Consider the following 25,899-nt stretch of genomic DNA (forward strand, 5'->3'; position numbering starts at 1 on the left):
GAGTGACCACCTGGGAGAGGAGGAATTAAGTTATAGTCCTCGCACAATCACCATTTTGGCCCGGTGATCCTTGTCATACTTTTCTTTGTCCCCTCTCGGAGTTATTGGCTCGTGCTCAACAGTTGAGTGCTTTTCAAGTCTTTATAATTTTCTGCACCACTGTATAAATTCTAATCTCTTAATTCTTGACCTGTGGGTGGAATTTAGGCCCCATCAGACTGTAAGATGTTTTATGGCCACAACAAATCCTGTGTGATCATTGTGGATTTGCTGCACCTAAAATAACAATGCACCATAAAACAAGTCTTTTGTTTTCATTGATTTATTCTACATCCCCCTTGCTGCAGTTAGTGGGTCTAATTCTGGCTTACGCTCAAGTAATTCTTGTTTCTTGTATGATAAGCATTTTGTATTTGTTTAGATGTAACCGGGCTGGTTCAAGTTCTAATCTCTGTTTTAAGTGAAGAGACGTACTGAGAATTACTAACATGTCCACTCTTTGCTTTCTCTTTTTATCTTTATCTCTTCCCATCTCTCCCCCCCCTCCACTGCTCCGTCCTCCAGCTCGGCGGTGATGAAAGAAGAGTGGACAGTAGGACTATCTATGTTGGTCATCGGTCATCTTCCACCAATGAGGCTTTCATCCCACCCAAGTTCTGTGATAACAGGATTGTGTCCTCCAAGGTACGAAGCACACTCACACACACATGCCAGGGCTCCAGTCTGGCCATACACCAAGATAAAATTCATATACCTCTGTTTGTTTCCCAGCTCCTCTGCGGATTGTGTTTCACCTGCCTTCTGGCATTTTTCTCCTCTTATCTAACACTTGGAATGAACTCCTGAGCAGTCCTGAGCATTCCTGTGTCTTCTTCTCTTTCTTCCTCCTCCCACTGCCTCTCCACGCGCTTGTCTTCGCTCCCAACGGAAGGCGATTATTTGTCTGTCAGGGGAGCACTAGCTGTGGCAGTGAAATACATGGCTGCTATTAATGTACTGGCAGGGTGGGCAATTTGGTCGTTTCCCCCTGGGCTCTGATAGACCACACTTACCCTCCCCCCCCTCACCTAAATCTCACCTCTCAGTACTGTGTCAGCGTCAGGCTCAGACAGGTGCTGGCTGCTTTGCTTATTGATATGAAGGGTGAAAGTGATGAGGAGGAGGAAGCAATGTGAGTGTTAAGACGGCAGTGGGATTTATAGTGGTGCAGAGGGTCCCAGTGAGGATGGGCCAATCAATTGGCTCCTGCCAGTATGTCAGGGTAAACAGCCTTTAATTACCCCGGCTGTAGTGTTTATGCTCCTCCATGCCTCTGCTCTCCATCATCCTGTTGCTTTTGCACTCCGCAATGTCCAATCTCCGCCTCTCCTCTCTTGCTCTGGTTGCTACTGCACCACCGCCCTCGCCGCTGCTGCCGCCACCCCCCTTTTCTCATTACTTTCACTCTCTTTTCTCTCTGGCAAAATGAGATGGGCCATTCTGCTGCCGCTGCATTTCAACACTATCCCCATGCAGACATCCCCCTTCATAAACAGTGCTTTATTGCTGTTTCTGTGCGGGTGTGTGTGCGCGCGCACATGCATGTATTTGTGTTTTTCACCCTCGTACTTTGTTGTGTGGCACCGTGTTACCAGCAGGGTATTGTCGAGCCGTCTCTCAGGGATTTAAAGCAGATAAAAGTGTCGCTTCAGCCCCGATGGCATCAGCAGTCACGGCCACTTAAAAAAGAACAAAACGCCCAGATACAGTCACCAACCTGATAAGTTCATCGGCTCTGCATTCAAAGGTAGCCAAATTAAGGAGATAAATCTCTAATCTGAATCAATGGAATACCTGTGGTCCCCCAAGGGTCGACTCCCTAGGCAGTACAAAGAACAGAGACTCGGAGCTATTGAAGTTGCCTCTCCTCTCCCCCCTCCCCAGCACAGGCTGAAAGCACATATGCAAGACTCTGAATATTGAATGCCTCTAATCTCTCTCCCCTTGCCAAGCCTTTCTTTAACCTCCCTAAGTTCTGTTGAAAAACATCATGGCTGAATGGGAAAATTATGCAGAAAAGAGCAGTAAAAAGCGAGCCATGAACTCTAACACCCATTTTATTTTTCTGTGACTTAACATGCATGTTTTTCTCTTTCCTCCCACAGTATACAGTTTGGAACTTTCTACCAAAGAACCTGTTTGAACAGTTTAGAAGAATTGCCAATTTCTACTTCCTTATCATCTTCCTGGTGCAGGTGAGGACAAGCTTTGTCAGTGTGTCAACCCAAACACAGATAAGGGTTTGTTTATTTATGTTAAATAATGACTTCATGGTTTCCGGTTGTGACTGTGGTGTTGTGTTTTGAGGGCCTGCATGTACACACATACCTTCTCCTTTAACATATGAAGTGGGTTTAAGCCTGTTGATGATCAATCTCAGTGAGTTAATGTGTCCCATCCAACTTGGCTTTACAACCTGTGTTAAATAGACCTGTACAGTGTGTATGTATCCCGTGAGAAACTTCTGTGAGAGTGTGAGAGAGTGTGTCCATTTGCATGTGGACATGAAAGGTGTGACACAGATACTAGATGTGTGAACTGTACAGGATGTTTGAAACAGGTGTGCAGTCATAGCTGGTGTCAAAATTGCTAAAGCTTCCCTGAGGGCATGACCACTGTGCATGCATGTGTGTCAGTGGTTTTTTAAAAGGTTTTAAGAATAGATATATTCCTTGACCTGTGTCACACACATCATTTAATATTCGGCAATCCTGAGTGCAGGAAATACCACATGCATATGCACTGTAGTACGTGTAAAATTTGAGCTGCACGCGTAATTCTCAGCTCTACATGCGGCAGTGCACGTAACCTGTACTGTCAACTCACGCATTTGTTGACCACAGGTGACATTTTTCTCATGCTCTCACACCACATGTCCATTTTGTTATGCAGCGAAACAGAAATTAATAACTGATTTAATGTTGCGGCTTAAAGAAGACACTAACAGCGCACGCACAAACAAGCAGCAGCAGCAGCACCGAAATACACTGCAATCAAGCCAATTGTGGCTGCACTGTGGTGAGGTTAGTTATGAGCTGGATATTTGACAGACATACACTCCTGACCCAGCGGCGCCTTCTTACTCAGTGTCACCCGATGTTGGTGGGAGGAGGACAGCTAGCTCGCTTCTCAGCCCTCTGTTTGACTGCTGGGGGCTCATCAATGTATTACTCTTTAAATGACACAAAACCACTGTTATTTTGAAAACCTTTGCTTGCCAATATTAGTGAAAATTAATTAAAAATTTTTACTAAATTGGTGTCATGTCGGAAACTTATTTTCATTATTGATGTCTTGCTAATTTATTTTACATAAATACTTTTAAAAGAAAATAATGGCAGTTTTTTCAATAACTTCCATGTTATATGTCCCAGCGACACAAATTAAATATCAAAATGTATCACTACACAGGACAAACCTCCTCATGTGGGATTTCAGTGCTTGATTTTATGAAAAAAAAAAATATTTTTTTTTCAATACCTTCTGTCACATCTAGTCTAATTCATATTCAAAAATAGAATTTAAAGGTGTTTTAATCATGAGAAGTTGGTGATCTAAGTTTAGAGGTCTATTCTGTTAGAATTATTGTATTAATATAACAAATATCTAAATAAAATAAAACGTTTTCATATTAAGTTTGCTGAGAATCTTCTCAAAATTTTCCTATGACCATGCAACATTTGAAATAGTTTCACCGCACATGACTGCAATTTAGGCTGGATCTGTTTGCGGCTGTGGCAGAAGTGCCAGGACAAAAACACCAAATGGTGCATATTGGTGTGAATAAATATACAACAACAAAATGACAAGTGTAATTTTCAAAGTTATATGCACTAGTGCATGTACAGAGAAAGTATTTTGAGCCCTGATACACACATACACACACGTGCATAGTCACAAATGTACATTAATCCCACCTAGTTTGTTTTTAGACTAATACATTTGAATTTTGAATTGAAAAGGTAGGCTACAATGTTACAAAGGTCCATCTTTCTAAAGAAGTATCCATTAGATTGCAGGCTAGCTTTTTGCATGTCACATCTAACGTTTGCTTCCATTGCACCAGAGTTGTGAGATCATGTGTGAGCGTAATACTGGATTTTGAAGGGCTGTCAGTAGGAGGACTCGGGAGCATGTCGATTTTATTTTTATCCGACATGTCGGTAGGGAAATTCCCTTGAATTGGGTTACAAGGTTTGAAGCATAAATCTGTATTTGAGACAGTTTTTATTTTAGCTTCCACTCCCTCCCAAAAAGTCACATGCAGTAATTTTGGGCAATCCCAAAACAGAAGTATGCTTTGAATTGCATATATATTTTATTGTAAATGCTTTTGTTATTCTCTGAAAAGAAAAGACTTATTTTACCAGATTTTTTTTTCCATGTCTGTCATTGTTAGCTTGTGTTGTGTGTGAGCGGCCCTGTCCTCATGAGTGGAAACTGTGAGCTGGCCAGCAGCACTGGCTAAAACGCTCTGACTGGCATCTGTATTCCCCTGCTCTGTGCTCTTATCTGACCTCTTCTCTCCTCTTTGGGACGTGGCACTGGTTGATGGTGTAGGGAACAAAAAACAAAAGATTTATTGCTTACATCTGCACTTGCTCTTCTCTCATCTCAGTCTCTCTCTGTCCTTTTTTCTGATCCACGGAGATGGAAACTAACCTCTCTGCTTTTAGCAGTAAGCTAAACTATGGCGGCAAACAGCCCTCTAGTGTAAACAGGTGCCGGTGTTAGGTCTGCACAAGAGGGATGTGCTCTATCTAGTCCGCATGCTGACTGAATGAGCTCACAGTGACTGCCTCCAGAAGCCCAGCACTGCACTAAACTGAGAAATATCTGCTGTCGCCAAGTAATTCCATCATTCTTAAGTCAATAGCAGATCAATTGCAGTGTTTATTTTTCCCCCGGCTCTTGTTTCCTCCTGTATTTACAGTGGACGCTCAGTTGACAGCCTTTATTTTCCAGTTTGTCTGGTTTAACTCGGTGATCCTCGGCTAATGGATGAAGGTGCTGGATTTTGGACAGTTGTGAGCTAACGTGTGAAATTATCATGAGCTAATGCGGTACACTTATGTGGGAGTAAACCGCCAAGCATGTTTGCATCACTCCCACAAACGTGAGGATTATCGGTGTGTGATGTGTGCAGCAGAGACTGTTTGTGTGTGAATACATTGTATGTATGTGCGTGTGTGTGCTTGTGCATGTTGATGTATGACTCAGTGGGTGTCCGGGGTTTGCTGACGGTGTTTACCCAAGCTGCAGCGTGGTTGGCGTTTCTCCACTAATCCAGCCTCTCTTGAGGGGCTCCTTATTCCAACCACTCAGTTTTTCCCATGCAGCCTGCTATTATATCAGAGCATGAGGATGAGAGGGAAACAGGTACACAGGCTCCGTGTGCACTCATTTTACACTCGCATCTTCGCAGACAGAAATAAACCTTCTCACTTCCCCTGAGAGGCTTCATGCAAATGCTCTACCAACCGCCAAATGTCACGCGTCCTCCGATTCCATCCCACCCTCGTTTTGTCTCGCCCTTTGTCATTTGGTCTCTTTCCTTCTGTCGTTCTTTCTCTCTTCCTCTCTTTGATTCCACCCATCTCTCTGCAGCGCTGCACTGCTGACGTCAGCAGCCAGGAAGCCCTCTGTACTTCTGAGTGCCACAAATAGACACAGGCTGATAAAAAAGCACCACTCTGCTATAAATAGCCCTGCATGTCTTTGCTTGAATTTGATCGAATGGGAATAGAGTGCAGTGAGAGAGTGAGAGAGAAAGCGATGAGACGAGGAGGAGAGAGTGGGGGGGCGGCGAGAGGGCAAAGGGGAAGGAGGACGCGGGGGCCCACAGCGCTGCCCTGGAACCCCGGGGATCTGCTGTCTGTCGCTCACTCTGACACACTTCCCGGCTCAGATGAAGGGCTTTGTGCTGCTCCGCTCTGCAGCTCTGATATCACACCAGCACATCAGCAGCAGCACACAGTTCACTCCTATTGCTGAGATGTTTTGGCTTTGCGTTTGGTGCAGAGGAGGAAAGGTATTTGGCCATCTGGAAGTTTGGTGGGGATTGTTGTGAATCAGCGTGGATAAACTGTGAAAGACACGCTCGGGGAGAATTGTGCACTGTTTGGCAGGAGTACAGTAGCTGAAGGTTTTGTGTAGGTTTTAGTTTTCTCAGGAGGTTGCTGTTGCAGTATTTTTTCAAGAATGATACTATTGACGCATTAAAGGGCAGTTTTCACCCTCACCCTGTTCAGAAATGATGGCTGTCCTTGATACAGTTCTGTGAAGCTTGTCAAGTCTGATTTCACACGATATTTTAGTGTCAGATCAAAGATTTGGTTGGTTTTTTTTTTAGAATCACTGTTTATGTACTGATACTAAAAAAGACACCACCATCATTTATCTCTTTTTATAGTCCTTTGCTGAACAGTTGCCATCAAAATTGCCATAGAAGTGTCAAAGATAAATAAAAATCAAACAACATTTACGCCGAGAGTTGGCTCTGTAAAGTGTTCTCTCTGTGCCGTGGTCACCCTTTGTCAGGTTTGGGCCATCTGGCTGCTGCATCAGAGGGACATGATGTCCTCAGTCCTCCTGCAGGTGCCTTTTTTTCGCTTTCTGTGATCAGTCAACCTTCAATCCAGCCATGAAAATAGGCAGAAATAAAGTGCTCCATCACCTTTCTCCAATGTTCATCACACCAGTGGGAAGTGTTCTCCTTTGAGGATCTGGTCATGCCAAACAGTGGCGAGCTGACTGACCAGGGTAAACCTCGAGGCAGTCAATAATCCACTGGCTACATAGCCTATGGCAATATTCAAGGTGTAATGAGTCTTTAACACAGAGGCCCTTATACAATGCTCACGCACACATACACTGCTCTTTTGAAGCACTCTCACCTCTGGCTCTCTACACCTGAGGCTACTGCGGCAGAATACTTTTTGCTTCTGTCTCACCGGAATCGCCAACCACTACAAATATAATGCAGACTCTCCTCTGAATCTGTACTCCTCCAAATGGTCGATGTGCACTAGTCCATCTCTGCCTTGTAATTGATTTATCCTCCAGTTAATTGTAATCACAGTAAAACTCTGGTGAGATACTAACTCCCTGCCCTTGTACTTTCTGTGAGTGTATATGCGAGCGAGCGGGTGTGTTTGCATGGGTACAGAGTGTGTCTGTGTGACACCAGAGACTGCTTCAAAAACGCATCTCCTGCTCTTCCTTGAGCTGATGTCTATCTGACAGCTTGTAATGCTCCTGGTCAGAATACCAACGAGCTGGATGTGTTGTGTCTGTGCGTGCTGGAATACACACTCCGGCTCAGGGGGAGACCAGCCTGCTTTCTGCAGGATCAGAAATGCCAGGATAAATCCATCTTATGATGGTTTTAAGGAACACAGAAAACACACAAGGCCATTTGTGTGCTGGGGCTTTAGCTGGGAGCCTTGGTCAGGTGCTGCTCCTAAACTGGTTGTTTGGGATTACCTGATCAGTGGGGCCACATTTAAGCTCCTTTCCCACTGCACAAAAAACACTAAAGGCTAGTTCACATTACATGGTTTTCACCCCGATTTTGCGTCGCGGAGACTATCGTAATCTTTTGAGTGTTCATACCTGGCGATGTGTGTTACTGTCATCGGGAGTCTCGCCAACTGCGTTACGACCTGTGTGTGCACACCGCAAGATTTCTCCACCGAGCCCTCGCTGACAGAGCCCCAGATAACGCGGTGACGTCACCAAACTTGGAGACGACACATCGTAAAGGCATGGATATTCTTCCCAGTGTTGAATCAGATCTGCCCCCAGGGCCTGGGTCCAAACACAACGTGCTCCCCGTGATCCTGTGGACGCCGCCATTGTTGTTGTTGCTTGCTGGCTGGTCAGTGTTGCCAGATCTTGGGAGAGAAACAAGCAACCAGGTCTATGGAAACAAGCCCAAAAGAAGCGACTAGACCTGGCAACCCTGCGGCTTGTCCTCCTCACATTTCTTCCGTCCTCCTGCGTGCTGACGTGGGACGTATCCCGCCTCTCATTGGCTGATGCTCTTTGTCAGTCGTGTCACACTTCTCCAGTTTTATAGCATGCCAGATATCTGGTCCCAGTCGCAGAAGAGGGGGCGACTTGCTCGTAGGCTTGTTCACACATGAGGACTCGTTGTGGCAGACTATCTGCCGACTCACCTCCGACCCAGTGTGGCTCCCAATCCGTCCTCTGCGACGTCAAAATCGCGGTGAAAATCATGTATTGTGAACTAGGCTTAAGACCCACTAATATCTGGCTTTTGTTTTTAATGGTAAAAGTTGCAATTGGCATTCACTCCTGGGATGAATGACTTTGCAGTAGTCACAGGTATTTATCAGCTTTGATTGGCAGTTATGGAAATACAACACTCGGATAGATGTGCTAATTTTAGCCTATTTGCTGGTGTGATGCAATGATGGGTCGCCACCAAATACCTTCCGTCTTCATCCAAGCAGCGCTCAAACATCTTTCATGATTTAGTTGGCACTGAGATTGAAAGGGAAACTGCTTAAGTAAAGAGAAGTGTAACACTGTCACTGGCCTCCATGCTGCTTTCTACTGTCTACTACCTTTTTTCCAGTTTGACTTCAGAAATGCATACTCATCTTTGGTCTACTGGCAGTTGTAAAGTAGTCTGTCACCTGTGTTTAGCAAGTTTTCCTGCGTTTTAAAACCCCCCACACACAAGCTGATTTTGGTGGGAAAAAAAGGTGTTATTCTCATTACACACAAAAATAGAATGCATACACACATACCCATCCCTTATGCACAGCCCGGGCAGGTAAGGTGAGTCCAACAAAGCTTTGTGTTGGCCCTCTCCCATGCCTTGGCAGAGTCACCAAAGTGTTGGCATGCCTGCAGATTAAGCACTCTGCCCCTGGCCCACTTGATTAAAAGTTCTGGTCCAGAACCTCCCTCGCTCCTTTCCAAAATGTAAATGTCTCCCCTGTGTTTCCTACTGATGAACTAAATTTAGGGAATAGTAGAATCGCCTCACAGCAACAGACTACACCCTGCATTTAGAGTGCTTACCCCTTCTTCTGTACCGTTCCCACACAGTCCTCACTCTGTAACCACAAACAAACATGTGCTGCAGTGAGATTTGAAGTGATGTATGTGTATTGTTGAGTGTAATCGTTACATTTGTCTTCATTTTTCCTCAATAGGTGATAGTGGACACCCCCACCAGCCCAGTCACCAGTGGCCTACCCTTATTTTTTGTGATTACAGTAACCGCCATCAAGCAGGTAAGCCTAATGAGGCAGATGAGTGTTGATGATAATGGATGTTTTATATTGATTTCTGCCATGTCCTCATTTCCTCATATTGTCTCTCACTGCATTATACCCTATCCCCCCTCTCTATATAACATAATAACTCCCCCCTGCCTTCATAACTCCCTTGCTGTGATTTTTGTATAAAGTACGTGACTAATGCTCTCTTGGGTTTTGTATTAATGTGCTCTGCTGGTGAATTCTGATTGGGGAGAAGATGAAATGGGCTCTCGGGGAATGTGTGTGAGAGAGAAAGAGAGCGAGTCTATTACAGAGATACAAATTATCAAGGGGAGGGTCTGTTTCTTTGACTCTGTTGCTTCCATGTCCCAGCTTTAGATGTATTGTTCTAGGATTGGCTTTTTAGCCGGTCTACTGCTGGGGCTTTGAAATGCACAATAGTGGGTGGACTTCCCTCCGAAAATATATGGGACGCGCTGATAGCGCTGGACCGCCTTCAGCCAGGCTTTGAAGTGGGACACCAAGGCGGTCTGCCCGACTCTATTAGTCAGGGTTAGGTGAACTGTATAGTTCAAGTGACCATCCGTGGAATGCCTCCCCTCCCTCTCCCCCTCTCTCCCCCTTTCATCCACCTGGCATCATTTCTCCGCATCACTCAACCAGACTTTCTCTCTCCTCCTATCACCTTTCCCGGTAATCCCGCTTTCTGGCTCGGGCTCCGCCTTGGCACACACTCTGGTTCCCCCCTCTCTCCCCTCTGCATCTCTGCACCATCTCCTCTATCTCCATCACTATCTTAAAGTACTTATGAAGTCTACACTAGGCTTTGTGCCTTATGCTGCTGCAGCCCCAGGAATTATTATTTTTCCCCGACTCAGTATTATTTCATGGCATACTGTTCCAATGCACTGCTGGACAATTGCTATCCCATTCTGCTGCTGCAGGCACTCTTTCCCACATAATGATGAGATACTAAATGTAAAGATTGTATTGTATGCACTGATATTTCTTTGTGTCTTAAACTCTTCCTTGTAATTGGTGAGAGATCCTGTCAAACTTGCAGTGCTGATATCAATGTCCTGTCCCTCAGAGACAAAGTTTTGTCCTTTTTGTTGTACTAAGCAAATAATGCAGTTCTGATTTTTGATATGTTGCCGTAGGGCTATGAAGACTGGCTACGACACAAGGCTGACAATGAGGTGAATAAGTACCCAGTGACAGTGCTAGAGCAAGGCCGGAGGATACGGAAGGAGAGCGAGAAGATCAAGGTAGCAGCCACATCCGTCGGAATAAATATTTCCTTAAAGACGGGGCCAGGAAAGAGCTGCTGGCAGCTTGGCGTGACTGTGTTTGGAATTTTGTGCACAGGGGCGAAACATGCTCTGTATGCTCCACTGATTAGATGTTCAAACATGGGTGTGATGCTTAATAATGTGTCCAGGGTGGTTTGTGCAGGTTATTTCTTCAATGTGTTCTTATCTGTTTATTTAGGTATCAGTATTTTTCAAACATTAATGGATGTCCAAGGGTTATTGTGCAATAATATCAATCAGGATTATTTTGGTGTGAGTTGCGAGTGTTGGATATATTGGCTGTAGAGATGTCTGCCTTCTCTCTAATGAAATAAAACTTGATGGCACTTGACCTGTGGTGCTCAAAGTGCCAAAAAATACATTTGAGAAACTCAACAGCAATGTCTAGAAATCATGACCTGACTCAAGATAATCCACAGACCTTGAGCAGTTTCATTCAGGAACTATTTTCTTTCAACCAAATCACTGCGCCGAAGGAAGAATGCATCTACTCATGCATGAGAGGCTTGTGACAGCATGAGATGTAAATATTAATGGCGTCCTCTTCGGCTGAGCTATAACGTTAGCTAGCTCAGTGGTGCTAGGCGAGTTAGCAGTAGATGCAGGCTTTCTTTGATGAAGTGATACAGTTGGCGTATGTAGCTCGTTAGGAAGAAAATAGTCCTAAAGGTAGTCTCGCCACCAGACAATCAGAGATCTCCGCCTTCTGATAGTCTGGGGACACTCCTTTCTAAAGTGTGTTTAACACACTGGCGAAAACGACCAGCAACAAAGCAACACCTCTTACATTTTTGAAAAGGACACGCCTTCTCGGAAATGTGTGCTCCCCCTTTTCTCGTCCGCAAGGAAACAAACACACAGAGAGCTTGAAAATGGATGCCGAGAGATTAAACTCCATGTTATCAAACGTGTGCTCATCTGTGAAGAAAATATTTTTTCCAGCAGATGTCTTAGTTACAACATGATTGAGCTAACTGGAGTAGTTTCATGTCGTATCCGACAACGGGAGGCTTTTAACAGATGACGTCCTGATGTTAGCTTTGCTGCTGCTGTTAGCTGTCCCTGTCAGCTGCAGCCACTGATGCTTTCTAGACATCGTGATTTCCCAAAACTGAATAAATACCACACATAGCAACACAAAACTGCTTTGCTAGCTCAATCATGTTGTAACTAAGATATCCGCTGGAAAAGATATTTTTTTCACGGACCGTTTAATGAGTTATTACCTATTACAGACACTGCTAACGGCTAACAGGGCTAACAGCTAACGGTTAGCCCAGCTAAACGTGCACACAGAAATAGTAATGTTTGTTCAATCATTGTGTTTATAGACTTTACAAACATCGGATTAGTCTAAACGGTGATACAGTGATGTGAAAAATGTGATATATATATATATATATATATACACATATATAGCTAAAAGCTCTGCTGGTTTTCTGCCCGGAAGTATTTGTAAACAACAAGGTGATTCCCTCTAACGTTATAGTCCGGCCGGCCGGATGAGTCATGGCCTTGTAAAAGATTATGTTTGTTTCTTTTAGTTGGCGAGAATGTGTCGCCGCAAACGCGACAAACATCCACTAACTTTGACGGCGTTTTCTGCGATCACGACTGAGCCATTTTGTACCGCTACACGTGTTTCTAGTGGGACTATGTTTACAAGCACAAGAGTTCAGCGAGCCACCAAAGGACCGCCCTGCAGATTTACACAAAATCAGGGAGAAAGTCATCAGTCTTTAGTTAAGCAAAGCGTCTAAAGACTGACTTGTGAGTCTATCCTAAAGGGAACTGCTCACATCAAGGTCTGTGGATTATCTTGAGTAAGTGGGTCATGATTTCTGGAAAGAGACAATCCTACTGAGTTTTTCAAATGTATTTTTTGGTGCTTTGAGCACCACAAACTGAGTGACATCTAATTCCATTGTATCTGAAAGAAGGCAGACATCTCTACGGCCGATATCTCTGACACTAGGCATCTCTCATCAAAACAATCTAGACTGATAAATTGCTCTACAGTTAAGAAGAAAAATATGCATTTTTGATTTTGGGGTGAACTGTCCCTTTAATCAACAATTTTCAGTATTTAAAGTGAACCAAATGACTTGTGATGCTGTGAACGGGCTGCTAGTGCTGCTGATACCACTGAGAGTCATCATCCAGCTGTCAAAACCTAAACAGTGTTGCTTTGTGTAAAACTTTGGACAGCTGCTCTCAGCACAGGAGCTCACATAAGTTCACCAAAGGCCACCTCCTAGTGCTAAAGGGACTCAAGCTAAAATAAACATTTAGCAAGCCAAAGAGACACATTTTCTGTCAGTAGCTGGCTCACCAAACCAGAGCGATGAGTGATTATTGACCAGTGGTCGGACAGAGGACTCTGCGGGCGTGATCATGTTACTCTGTTTATGCTTTATCTTTGAGAAGGCAGTTGCTTGCTAACAAATAAACCACAACAACTTGAAAGAGAATTGGCAGTGATGTAAGTTTATTTTGGAGTCGTCCTGCTCCCCAGTGGTTACATTACTTAAATCTGTGGTTGTTTAAACTTCTGTCACTCATCTTGTGCCAAATCCGACCAAAGAAGAAGGAGAAAGCAAGCTGTGAAAAGTCTTTACAAGTGGTGTTTGGTTATGTTTCTTTGATCAGGTTGGAGACGTTGTGGAGGTGGAGGAAGACGAGACCTTTCCCTGTGATTTAATACTGCTGCAGTCTAGTCGAGACGATGACACGTGTTTTGTTACCACAGCGAGTCTGGATGGAGAGTCCAACCATAAAGTAAGACGGGTCACTCTGCTGTCCCCATTTTTCCATAACAGAATGGTTCGGTTGTAGTTTTATTATTAGTTATAGTTGTTATGTTTTTATTGGATTAGGAGAAGGGAAGTGGGTATAGAGGAGCATATTTGTATCTTATATTAATTGTGCAGTTCTTATAATTAATAGCAGGGGTGTAGTGCTGCCAGAGCACATCTGAACAGCAGCACTTTTTTCTCCAAGTGAGAAAATACAATATTGGCAGTTTGCATAAGCTGGTAGAAATTCATAGCCTATACATTTTTTAGAGGCTTCATCCGATCGTTACTAAGAGGCCGTTTACACATTGCCGGCTATTTTTATAAACGGACATTTCACCATCTCCGTTTTCAAAAAGATCTTCGTTTACACTTACCCGTGTATATATATACACAAGAGCATGCCAAACCTGTAGGTGGCAGTGTAACGAGAAGCTCAAGCCTTCCATGTAGCCATTGTCACCATAGCAACATAGGTCGCACTTTTGACACAGGCGCAAGTTCCGGCGCATACTGTGACGGTGGCTGCCTATAACTCCGTTTATCTCCGTTTATCTCAGTTTACATGCAAACGCGCAACCGGAGTTTTCCAAAATCTCCACTCTGGCCGGAGTTTTTAGAAAGACTCGTTTTCAGAGGAGAAATCTCCGTTTGCGTGTAAATGAAGGGCACAAACGAAGGAAGATGTCTCTGTTTATCAAAATCACCGTGTACGTGTAAACGGCCTCTAAAGCATATGGCTTGCAAGAGAGACAATAAAAACAAATAAAAAGGTTACAGTTGTCATATTGATATTTAAGGTGTGCATTGAGTAACAATCAAAGAAAACATTCCACCTTAAAAGTTGCCGGTAGCTGCTGGTGGTCGTCTTGGAGTTGCACAGAGGATTAAATTATTTTTTCTTAGTCAATAGCTGCATGTCACCAAAGGAACAGAGGTTACATGACCTTTGAAATGAGCCACAACGTAACTGTGTTCATGCATGTGTATGTGTCATAGGTGAGCTGCAGTACTTGAACAAACAGCGCTACACCCCTGATTAATAGGAATTTAACTCTCTTTATAGCACAGTTGTTTTCAAAGATAGTGCAGTTGGAGTTATCAGCTTTGCCCTGAAGAAAGTTCATGTTTCTCTTGTGTGTCATTCCTCAGAAATAGCATGACTTTGTGCCTTTTAATGTCAAATTGTGAGTCACAGTATCTGGTCGCTTTTGTCTCCCTGTTGTCAGGACGGCAAAAATGATCACTTGACCTGAGCCGTCAACGCTCACACTCCTGTCTCTCTCTCTCTGCCTCTTCCACTTGTCTAGACACACTACACAGTGCCAGACACAGAGAAGGATCTGGAATCTCTCAACGCCACCATTGAGTGTGAACAGCCACAGCCTGACCTTTACAAGTATGCACTTATCATGTGGCCCCAACAGGTTTACACCACAAGCATGCGTTGCCTGTGGTTTGCTGGGCGATGGATTCACTCAATGCCAGTTGAAAATGTCCCGAATGACTAATATTAACATGCAGATTGTCAAGTGGAGAGGTTTTGGCATGCCTTGTTTGTTTTATATTAGGAATGGCAGTAGCAGGCCTGGTGTCTCAGAAATCTTTGGTCTGCTCAGCACACAGTTGATTCTTATTCACTTGTAGGAATCTCAGCCCAGTCAGCAGACAGCCTTTGACTCCCTCTTGGGACTGGGAGGGCCTGGCTAAATTGTCATTTAGCCAGGCATCAGATTGGTGTTTGAGACGTGCTAGGGCTACGTAAGCCACAGCGCCAAATGCTTGCTATCCAGAGTCAATAAAACGACAGCGTGCTGCTGGCCAACCACCAGTAATTAGCTGGCTCCCAAACCTCCGAACCTGAGTACTTACAGCTGTGTAAATGAATGAACTTTGCACAGTTTTGGATTCCTCAAGTTCACATCTACTCCAGTATTAACAGATTGAATTATATATGCAAAATAATTATCACATGCAATTTTTACATTGTTTTTTTCTCATTTACTCATTTTTGTCTTTTTTAGATGATTTTTAATGTTTTTGCTCAAGACATACATGAGCCTAATTCATTCTGTATCTACAAAAATACCTGCATCAAGTACAAAATAAAATAAAAATGACGGAAAAAATAGGTTGTTATTAGCTGCGATTAGTTAATTAGCTTGATGATGTTAGTGATGAATGACACTAATATCAATACTAGTGATATGCTACTACTGTTATACAGTACATCAGCATATTGATTAGTTTAAACCTGAAAACACTCCTGCAATGAACAAGAAGGCAGCGAAATTACAGTGTCCGAGTTCAGCTTTGTCAGCACATCCCCAATCATTCCCTTTTTTACATTTTTCAAAATTTTTATCACAAGTGAAAACCACAAAATAATCACAGGACAACACCAGAAAGAAAAGAACATTAAATACTTTTTACAAATGACTCTGAGTGAGTTTGTCTTTTCGTTCCAGGTTTGTTGGCCGTATGCACATCTACAAAAACGATCAGGAGCCTGCAGTGAGGTGAGAGCACTCACGCACGACCATCTCAGCCCACTTTAAGTGAGAGCAAAATCAAAACACAGTTGCTTAGGCACTCATTTGTTTCCCTTTGCATCACCAACAAATCATTATTCCATTGATCCTTCATTGCGGACAAGCATTAAAATTAAAACAGGCTGGCATGGCTTCAGCCTCTGCTTCCAAAGCACTCCCACAGGCATTTATCATTGACTGCTTTGTAATGGCCATATAAACAAATGCCAATGTCCTTCTCAAGAACACTGGAACCGGTGTAAGCCCAGACTGCAGTCATACTGTGTATTGTCACTGCGTATTTTAGAGTGGATGCCAGCTCGCCTGCCAGGTTTCCATTTAGAGAATAGAGGAGTGTGTGGATTGCACAGCTTCTGTATGACTAAAGTGTTTGATCCGCTGATGTGACTGTGCAGGTCTTTGGGCCCAGAAAACCTCCTGCTGAAAGGGGCAACTTTAAAGAACACCCAGAAAATATGTGGTGAGTCAAATGATATCGACTTTATTACAATAAATTACTTTGATGAAGGTGGCTAAAAATGATAATCCCTCTCCTTTCCTTTGTCAAGGTGTTGCAGTTTACACTGGCATGGAGACAAAGATGGCTCTCAACTACCAGGGCAAGTCACAGAAACGCTCCGCTGTGGAGAAGTAAGTTTAGAGGAAATTATGAAAAGTTAAAATACATGATAAACTTTTGGCACTGATTATTTTGATTTCTCATGCTTCCAGGTCTATCAATGCCTTCCTTCTGGTTTACCTTTGCATACTGGTGAGCAAGGCCCTAGTGTGCACAACACTAAAGTATGTGTGGCAGAGCAAGCCCGGACAGGATGAGCCTTGGTACAACGAGAAAACCCAGAGAGAGAAGGACACCAATCTGGTGAGAGCATATTTTAGCAAACAGCCTGTCCTTGTTGTCAAAGCAATGAACTGTGGGTGTGTGATGGGCCCAAACCAAGCTGTACAGGAAATATCACTGCTGAGAGAAGCAAAGCTAATGGGTCTACATGTAGGTAGCATTGCATCAATTCTCTCTATTACAGAATATGTATTGCAAATGTTTCCGTGGTAAATACTGACACTGAGGGCTTGTAGTTGTAACTTGCGAGGTCGCACTTTGATCGTATTAAAGTGTTTTATAAGCCTTAGCCTCTTCAGATCCACAGTAATAAAATTCCTCTCAGCAAAGTGGCCGCTGCAGACCTACATTGTGACATGGCCCATTTCATTGGCTGATAACCTTCTGCCTTAGCAATGAACTGTGAACATTTTAATACAACCTTGTGATGTCCATCATGTTCTTACATCTGTTGTTTGGATAATCCAGGACTACTGTTCTCAGCTTAAGCACATGATGGATGTTACTCACACAGAGTGCAAGATATGATATACATTTAATGTCCCCCTTCATTAAAAAAAAGAAGGTGTTAATCTTATGTTTATGTCCCCTAAAATGTCTGAACTTGACTATACTGACTTGTACCTGTGCAAAGTTTGTCACGAGAGAGATGTTTTCGCATTCTTCTACTGAAGGGGGAGATGTCTATGTACCTCCCTAAGATCTGAGACACCTTTGTACGCTGGGCAAGCTAGATTTGGTACGTCACTACGTGGGAAACACATAGAGACAGGGGAACAAACTTTAGCCAACACTAGCAATGAAACCTGAAACTTTAAGCGCAGTCAACAAGAAATGCTGTGTCAGCCTCTGCCAGTTACAAACAACATAAGCAAAGACAAGATGTTAACTACACTCGGATACATCTGCTAGTTGCTGTTTCGGTGCTCAACAGACACCTCATCTGAGGCTGAATCTATTTTCTTCAAGGCTAACGCTAGCCATCTTGTTGCGCACTGCTCTTTCATTGGTCAACCTAGCGCAAGCAGCGCTGCAAAAAGTGAAAACAAGACCTACTGCAAGCAGCGCTGGAGGGCGGAGGCCAGAAGCTCCAGCCCATTTTCAGAGTTCTTTTCTTAAACTAAAATGTAGGAAAACCATTTTAAACATATTATTAATATTATTATAATATACTTTGAAATGTGTTTTTTGAGGGGGACTTTAAATATATATCTGTGTTCTCATTTTCCCCCAACAGTACCTAAAGATGTTCACCGACTTCCTGTCCTTCATGGTGCTCTTCAACTTCATCATTCCGGTGTCCATGTATGTGACGGTTGAGATGCAGAAGTTTCTGGGATCGTTTTTCATCACGTGGGACAAAGACTTCTTTGACCCTGAGATCAAGGAGGGGGCACTGGTCAACACTTCAGACCTCAACGAGGAGCTAGGGCAGGTCAGGCGGATGCTCAAAGTTCAATGAATGAATTTAATTGGCAGAAATGTCACTGTGGAATTGCTCTGTGTAAAGTCAACATTCACACACTTGAAATATAAAAAAAAAGAGTAAAAGTACAGTTGAGACGTAGGTAAGATTGAGTCCATCAAAACTTTGGCCTCCAGACTGATCTGCACAGCTGCTGTAAAATATGAGCTGCTTATAATAACACCAGATTGGCCGTGCGGTCCTGACTTCTTCTGTTTTTATGGCGCTTCTAACTCAAACAGTGCTGCCATAGATCAGTCACACTTGGTTTGCCAGATGATTACTTCAATTAAAGGTGATGCTTCGTTAAACTGATTAATGCAGTGTAATTCTTTCTGGGAGTAATTGCCTAATCTTATTGTTGGAACCTGTTAAATGGGAAACTGAATCTTTATAGGTTTGGAAGAGTCTGTAATGTATTTTTATCACATGGCCTGCAGGTGGAGTATGTCTTCACAGACAAGACGGGCACCCTCACGCAGAACAACATGGAGTTCATCGAGTGCTGCATTGATGGATTCCAGTACAAGTACCGGGACGCGACCTCAGAGTTGGACGGATTCTGCGTCACAGATGGACCTGTGAACAAAGTGCAGCAGAAAGCTGGCAGGGTGGGTGTTGTGGTGTCCCTCCATCTGCTGTAAAAGTCACACATGCAGCAACATATGGTCATTACATAGCTGGCTGCTCAGAAAGACCCTTCCTAGGTCACCCACATACAATCTCCTTGACATGTCAACATGGACTCAACATGGAGGGGGGAGCAGAGTGGCTGTGTGGTCTTCACATGAGCGCCTGATAACACTTTACAGACCGTTGCCCTTTAACAGGCATGTTGATAAGAAGCTAATTTAGACAAATGGTTATAAAATCAGGGCTTTATCTGAACTCCAGCTACTGTTTATGGCTCCATGCTAGGCTGTAAATTAATGTGAAATACTTTCAACACAGTTTACTGCATCATATCTGACATGTTCATGTTGTGTTTTCAGGAGAGGGAAGAGCTGTTCCTGCGTGCCTTGTGTCTGTGCCACACAGTCCAGGTGAAGGAGTCTACAGAGCAGGGTCAGAGCCAAGGGGATGGACTGATAGACCAGGTGGATGGCTTAGGGGTGGATGGAGAGGTGCTCCACCCACCCCAGGAGCAGAGAGGCTTCATTGCCTCCTCACCTGATGAGGTCGCTCTGGTCAAGGGTGCCATGAGGTAATTTAACTCGATTCAAAACACTTTATTTGTGCTCAGGGGGGCAATTTGCAAATGCATGTAGAGAAGAAAAAAGACACTGGAAAGCTGTGCAAATCAGCTCCTTTCCCACTTGACAAAAAGCCTTCTAACAACCACTTAGATGTGGCTTTTGTCTTTAGTGGCATAGGTTACAATCTGCAATTATTCCCAGGACAAATGACTCTGTAGTAGTCACGAGTATTTCTTGGCTCCAGCTCTGATTGGCAGTAATGACAAAATGACAACTGGGTGGACACACAAATTTTCACCTATCTTGTGGCACGATGCAGTGATGCTCCGCCACACATTTTGTCTGTGTCCAACCAAGCAGCACCTAAACATTGTTCCAAATTAGTCAGCACCAAGTTTGAGATAGACTGACTAAGTAACACACAGGAGAAAAGAAGTAATCACTGCAACATTTTCATTGGTCTCCATGATGTTTTCTACTTTTTACTCACCCTGTTTTTTGGCACAATTCATGACACACCAGTTAAACAGAAAGGCATACCCGTTAAGCCATATACACAGCTCAGGGTTCTCATTTATAAATATTACATATGCACAAAACAAGGCCTGAAAGAGGTGTATGCAACTTCCCACACAAAAATTGTGATCTATAAAAACAGGCTTAATGGGAGAAATTTTGACCCATGCTTACGAACATTTTGGAGACAGGAATTGGCGACACAGATGATGAGGTGGAAGCGTGATTGTAGGAATTGTTAAATATGTTTTTGTCCACGCCATTTTTGACTTTTGTCTGTACGTACATTTATAGAATGGATCCTACATATTGTTTTATAAATGAGACCCCAGGTCTAGTGGCAACGGGAAGTGAGACTATCGCCTATTTTATATTCACAAAAATCTGCATATACATACTAATTTTTTTGGAAGAGGGGAAATCATGACACCAGTATAACACTTCAATACAAAAATAATCTGCACACACCATGATAAATAATAAGCTGCAGACATCATGATACAACACAGTCTCAGAGAAATACATAGAGTGGACAGGAACCCTACAACACCTACACCTAAACAATGTCTATGCAAAGTCTGTGACAAAAGGTCACAGTTTTATTGTGAAACAATCTCAGTTTGATGAGGTTTAGGGGAAGAAAAACACTTGGTTAAGTTTCGAGAACAACAAAAAAATTTGGTTACGTTTACGAAATGATTGTGGTTTCGGTTAAAATAACTATGTATGGGAAGTAAGTGACGTAAACTTCCATGCATTGCGTTGTTATTGTAAGTCATTTCACGTTTAATAGTTAAGTAAGTAGAAGATGAACTGATCTCTAAAAGGCATGAAGTTAAAGATTAAACAGGCTTTTCAACATTTTAAGCAAGATTAGTGTATTATTTTTGTCTCGTACAATTTAAGAGTGAAAAAAAAATGAAAGGAGCACCATGCAAAAGTTTGGGCACCCCAAGACATCTGAGCTCTCTTTTACTAGGGTCTCAGACCATGATTAGCTTGTGAGGGCTCTGGCTTGTGGCCAGTTGATGCAAATTTCAAAGCTTTATAAATACTCGGCCTCCTGAAACCTTGTCCCAACAATCAGCAGCCATGGGCTCCTCTAAACAGCTGCCTAGCACTCTGAAAACTAAAATAACTGATGCCCACAAAGCAGGAGAAGGCTATAAGAAGATAGCAAAGTGTTTTCAGGTAGATGTTTCCTCAGTTTGTAATGTAAGAAATGGCAGTTAACAGGAACTTTGGAGGTCAAGTTGAGGTCTGCTCAACCAAGAAAACTTTATGAGAGAGCTGTTTGTAGGATTGTTACAAAGGCAAATCAAAACCCCTGTTTGACTGCAAAAGACCTGCAGGAAGATTTAGCAGACAGACAGTGGTGGTGCACTGTTTACTGTGCAGCCACACCTGTACAAATATGACCTTAATGGAAGAGTCGTCAGAAGAAAACTTTTCCAATGTTCACACCACAAAATTAAGCATCAGAAGTTCGCAAAGGAACATTTAAACAAACCTGATGCCTTTTGGAAACAAGTCCTTTGGGCTAATGAAGTTTGAATAGAACTTTTTGGATGCAGTGAGCAAAGATGTTAGGAGAAAAAAGGGTGCAGATTTTCATGAAAAGAACACCTGTCCAACTGTTAAACACGGGGGTGGATCCATCAGGCTTTGGGCTTGTGTTGCAGCCAGTGGCACCGGGAACATTTCACAGGTAGAGGGAAGAATGGAGTCAGTTTAAGTCCAGCAAATTCTGAAAGCAAACATCACACCATCTGTAAAAAAGCTGAGGATGAAGAGAGGATGGCTTCTACAACAGGACAATGATCCCAAACACTTCAAAATCCATAATGGGCGACCTCAAGGGGCAGAAGCTGAAGGTTTTGCCATGGCCCTCACAGTCTCCTGACCTAAACATCCTTTAAAATCTGTGGAAAGACTTAAGAAGATCAGTGTATGCAAGACAGCCAAAGAACACTTACAGAGCTAGAAGCCTTTTGCAATGAAGGGGTAAAAAACTCCAAACAAGAATTCAAAGACTCTAGCCGGCTATAAAAAGTGTTTAGAAACTGTGATAATTGCCCAAGTGGGTGCTACTCAGCACTGATCATTCAGGGTGCCCAAACATTTGCTTCAGGCCTTTTCCCTTTTTTGAAATTAAACAATTAATCCAGCTTAAAATACTGAAGACATGTGTCACCTTTAACTTCATGCCTTCATCTTCTACTTACTTTTCTACTCACAGTAAACGAAATTTTGACCAGGGGTGCCTAAAATTATACATGCCACTGTAACTACGTTGACTTTTGGTTTCATCAGGGACAAGAACAGCGGTCTCCTGGCTGGAAAGCCTTTTCTGTTTGACCAATACACATCCCATCCTGCCTTACACAGACTTTCTCTCTTTATACTTAATCCGTGTGTCCGCTATGACAAAAAAATCCTCATTGACTTTGCATTGGCATTTTTTTGTGTTGCCAGTATGTAATTGTAACACATTTTGTGCCCACCACCATGTAATGCATTGTTAAGAGCCAGTGTCCATCTCACATTTTGCTATGAGACTGTGCTGCATGATAACAACAACAACAATGACATTACAACAGCACCACTGCAAAAACAACAAGCTGCACACATTATGATTGATAATGATGATAATGACATAACAGATGGAGTGTTATGACTCAGTGAGTTGAACTGACATTGTGGTAGTTTGTTTAAAGAGCCAGCACAGTGATTGAATATGGATGTCACAGGGTGTATTTTGAAAACCCTACATGGTGTGTAATTCATTACAGCAGTCATTCATGTAGCACATGAGCACATTAAGTGGCTCATCTGTAATGATTTGTCTCCATCTGCAGGTACGGCTTCACATTTCTGGGGCTTGAGAGTAAAAGCATGAAAATTCTCAACAGGAACAACGATGTTGAAATGTAAGCCAGTGATTCATTACAGTAATTAATCATTTTCCTATTTACATTTCCACTAAAGCTTTTATTTTGCACTTCCCGAAGGTATGAACTGCTTCACGTGTTGAACTTTGATCCAGTGAGAAGGCGAATGAGTGTGATAGTCAGATCCAAATCAGGTGAGTTTGAGATTACCGTCAGGTTTATTGCGTTGGTGGTGATTCAGTGTTGGCCCTCAGCCCTCACCATGCTGTGTGTTTGTGCGTCTGTATGTGTGTTGTTGTTTTGTTTCCAGGTGATATACTGCTCTTCTGTAAGGGAGCAGACTCTTCGATCTTTCCGCGTGTCAGACAAGAAGAGGTCGAAAGGATACGCATGCACGTGGAGCGTAATGCAACAGTGGGTGACAAAAGCCAATTGTGCTCTTGCAATCTAGTCATTTCTGTTACGTTTCTTGTTCTGACATTGGATGCTGTGTGTGTCACCGTCCAGGAGGGCTACCGGACACTGTGTGTGGCCTACAAATATCTCAGTGCAGAGGAGTACGCGCAGGCAGATGCAGGATTGAGGGAAGCAAGGCTGGCTCTGCAGGACAGAGAGGAAAAGCTCATGGCTGTTTACAACCAAGTGGAAACTGGCATGAGTCTAATAGGAGCTACAGCTGTGGAAGATCGGTGGGTGCTCACACGACATAACCACACAGCTGTCCCCGATGAACCTGCTGAAAAGTCTCTGAATATCGTGCATTCTGTTACCTTGCTGATGTCGTTCTTCTCCTCCCCTCTGTCTCATTAAAGATCAGTGCCAAGAATTTTAGGAGGCCCTTAATCTCAGAATACACCTAAACTTGATAGGAGAGGCCAAAAGTTAGCAGATGCCAGGAATAAACAACGTGTCATAAACGTCCTGCTCTGTCCACTGTTTTTTGATTGCCTCTTTGTGTCGCTGAAATAAATTTATTTCTCCTTTTTATAACGTTTATCTACTTTTTATGCAACCTCAGCACTTCCTGTAGTAGCAGCCTCTCCACACCCTTTTCCTGCCTCGTGCCTTCTGTCACGTCACCACATTCTTGGTGGTGTTTTGCGGATATGAAGTGGCTTATCTAATTTGGCATGAGTAATGGTGATAGCCAGAAGTCCCACTTTTAAAAACTTTTTAATGTGAGCTCACACCGCCATCTTGTGGCCGTAATTGGGTACTCTCACACAATCCAGGATTATTGTTTTATAATTAGAAAATGCATTAACTAACACAGAAGGGATGGAACACTTTATTGCATCAGCATAAATCAGTGCATTTTATCTAAAATACATTTACAATGAATTAATTTACGTCAGAGTAATTATTGTGTTCTTAAATTATTGTAGTAAAAAGATGTGGTTATAAAAGATACCTCCTCCTATTTACTAGTGCTCTTTTTTTAAGTGCCACTCCACCCAAACATTAAGGAATTTTTATTAGAATTTGCTAAACATGCTGATAACATATGATATTATAATATATAATTTGATATATAATATATGATGATAAATTATATAAATGACAGTGGTGCAGTGGTTAGCACTGTCACCTCACAACAAGAGGGTTCCTGTTTCGAACCCCAGGGTGGGGGAGCCCTACTGTGTGGAGTTTGCATGTTCTCCCCGTGTCACCGTGGGTTTTCTCCAGGTACACAAACTTCCTCCCACAATCCAAAGACATGCAGGTTAATTGGTGACTGTAAATTGTCCGTAGGTGTCACCCAATGTCAGCTGGGATAGGCTCTAGGCCCCCAACAGGATAAGTGGTTACAGAAAATAAATGAATGAATGAATGAACTGAGAACATCAAGTACAAATTGTTATTTCATTTTTGTCAGCCACCAGCTTTGCTTCTCTCTTTTTTGGCTCTTTCCCCTTCATAGACACCCACATACACACATACATCACAACACAACACTTTAGAATTGGTGTAATAATCTGTCACTTGTCTCATTATGTCCTTTCTTTGCACTTACCCTCCAGGCTACAAGAGGAGGCAGCGGAGACCATGGAGGCTCTGCAGGGTGCAGGCATGAATGTTTGGGTCCTAACAGGGGACAAGATGGAGACAGCAAAGTCCACCTGTTATGCTTGTAGATTGTTCCAGAGAAACACAGAGCTGTTGGAGCTGACTGTGCGGACTCTTGAGGATGGAGGGAGGAGGCGGGAGGAACGACTGCACGAGCTCTTGCTTGAATACCACAAGAAAGCTGTGCAGGATGCACCACCGATTAAGGCAGGCGTCACCAGGTTAGTAACTCGTCTTACTTGATCTGTACTGAAGTTCTTGATACTTTTCTCTTGTGTTATGGTGATTATTTAACCAAACTGATTAGCTAATTTCTTTGTTGTGTTTTGTAGGACCTGGTCTTCAGCAAGCCAGGACTTCGGTTTCATCATAGATGGAGCCACTCTGTCGATGGTGCTCAACTCCTCGTCTGAATCCAACTCAAGTCGCTACAAGAACCTGTTTCTGCAGATCTGTCAGAACTGCACAGCCGTGCTCTGCTGCCGCATGGCTCCTCTACAAAAGGCACAGGTCAGAACAATCATTTAAATGTGGGATTTTTTTTAAAATAAATAATCAAAATACTGATACACAGGTAACTATGGAAGCCCATACAGTACTTTATTGAAATTATATTGTATACTTGAAAATGATTATATAATTCAATAATAGCGTTATGATGTTCCACAAATGTGTGTGTTATTTGAGTAAAAATTTAAATGAAAATGCAATAATGTAATTTTTATTTTCACATACTCGCATAGGCATTTTATGACTATATTAAAAGTAAAATGGGAAAGCTGTTTGACATTAAATTTTAAAAGTGGTACCCTGTTGTTCAATTCAAATTAAATTAAATTTAAAAATTAAAATGCAGTATTAAAAGTGAAACCTGATTTGCCATCTGTGCAAGCAATATTTAAGTAAAAATGAAAATACAAATTTCTAACACTTTAAAATTGAAAATGGCATTTGACATTACATTTTC

General features: G+C 42.8%; 1 protein-coding gene across 6 annotated transcripts in view; it reads left to right on the plus strand.

The window, feature by feature from the left end:
• Positions 1-25,899, plus strand: part of atp11c (ATPase phospholipid transporting 11C) — a 62,332-nt gene that overhangs the window by 21,648 nt on the left and 14,785 nt on the right. For all 6 annotated transcript variants that reach the window (XM_050043243.1, XM_050043244.1, XM_050043245.1 and 3 more), the window contains exons 2-20: positions 565-684; positions 2,145-2,234; positions 9,228-9,308; positions 10,457-10,564; positions 13,259-13,387; positions 14,715-14,803; positions 15,873-15,923; positions 16,352-16,416; positions 16,505-16,586; positions 16,668-16,818; positions 18,035-18,232; positions 18,703-18,873; positions 19,255-19,466; positions 22,833-22,904; positions 22,986-23,059; positions 23,176-23,279; positions 23,373-23,554; positions 24,887-25,153; positions 25,265-25,442. In XM_050043243.1, the coding sequence (XP_049899200.1) occupies positions 565-684; positions 2,145-2,234; positions 9,228-9,308; positions 10,457-10,564; positions 13,259-13,387; positions 14,715-14,803; positions 15,873-15,923; positions 16,352-16,416; positions 16,505-16,586; positions 16,668-16,818; positions 18,035-18,232; positions 18,703-18,873; positions 19,255-19,466; positions 22,833-22,904; positions 22,986-23,059; positions 23,176-23,279; positions 23,373-23,554; positions 24,887-25,153; positions 25,265-25,442 (2,424 nt within the window). The remainder of the gene's footprint in view (positions 1-564; positions 685-2,144; positions 2,235-9,227; positions 9,309-10,456; positions 10,565-13,258; positions 13,388-14,714; positions 14,804-15,872; positions 15,924-16,351; positions 16,417-16,504; positions 16,587-16,667; positions 16,819-18,034; positions 18,233-18,702; positions 18,874-19,254; positions 19,467-22,832; positions 22,905-22,985; positions 23,060-23,175; positions 23,280-23,372; positions 23,555-24,886; positions 25,154-25,264; positions 25,443-25,899) is intronic.

The sequence above is a fragment of the Epinephelus moara genome, chromosome 4 (assembly GCF_006386435.1).
Source record: "Epinephelus moara isolate mb chromosome 4, YSFRI_EMoa_1.0, whole genome shotgun sequence".
Lineage (NCBI taxonomy): Eukaryota > Metazoa > Chordata > Actinopteri > Perciformes > Serranidae > Epinephelus > Epinephelus moara.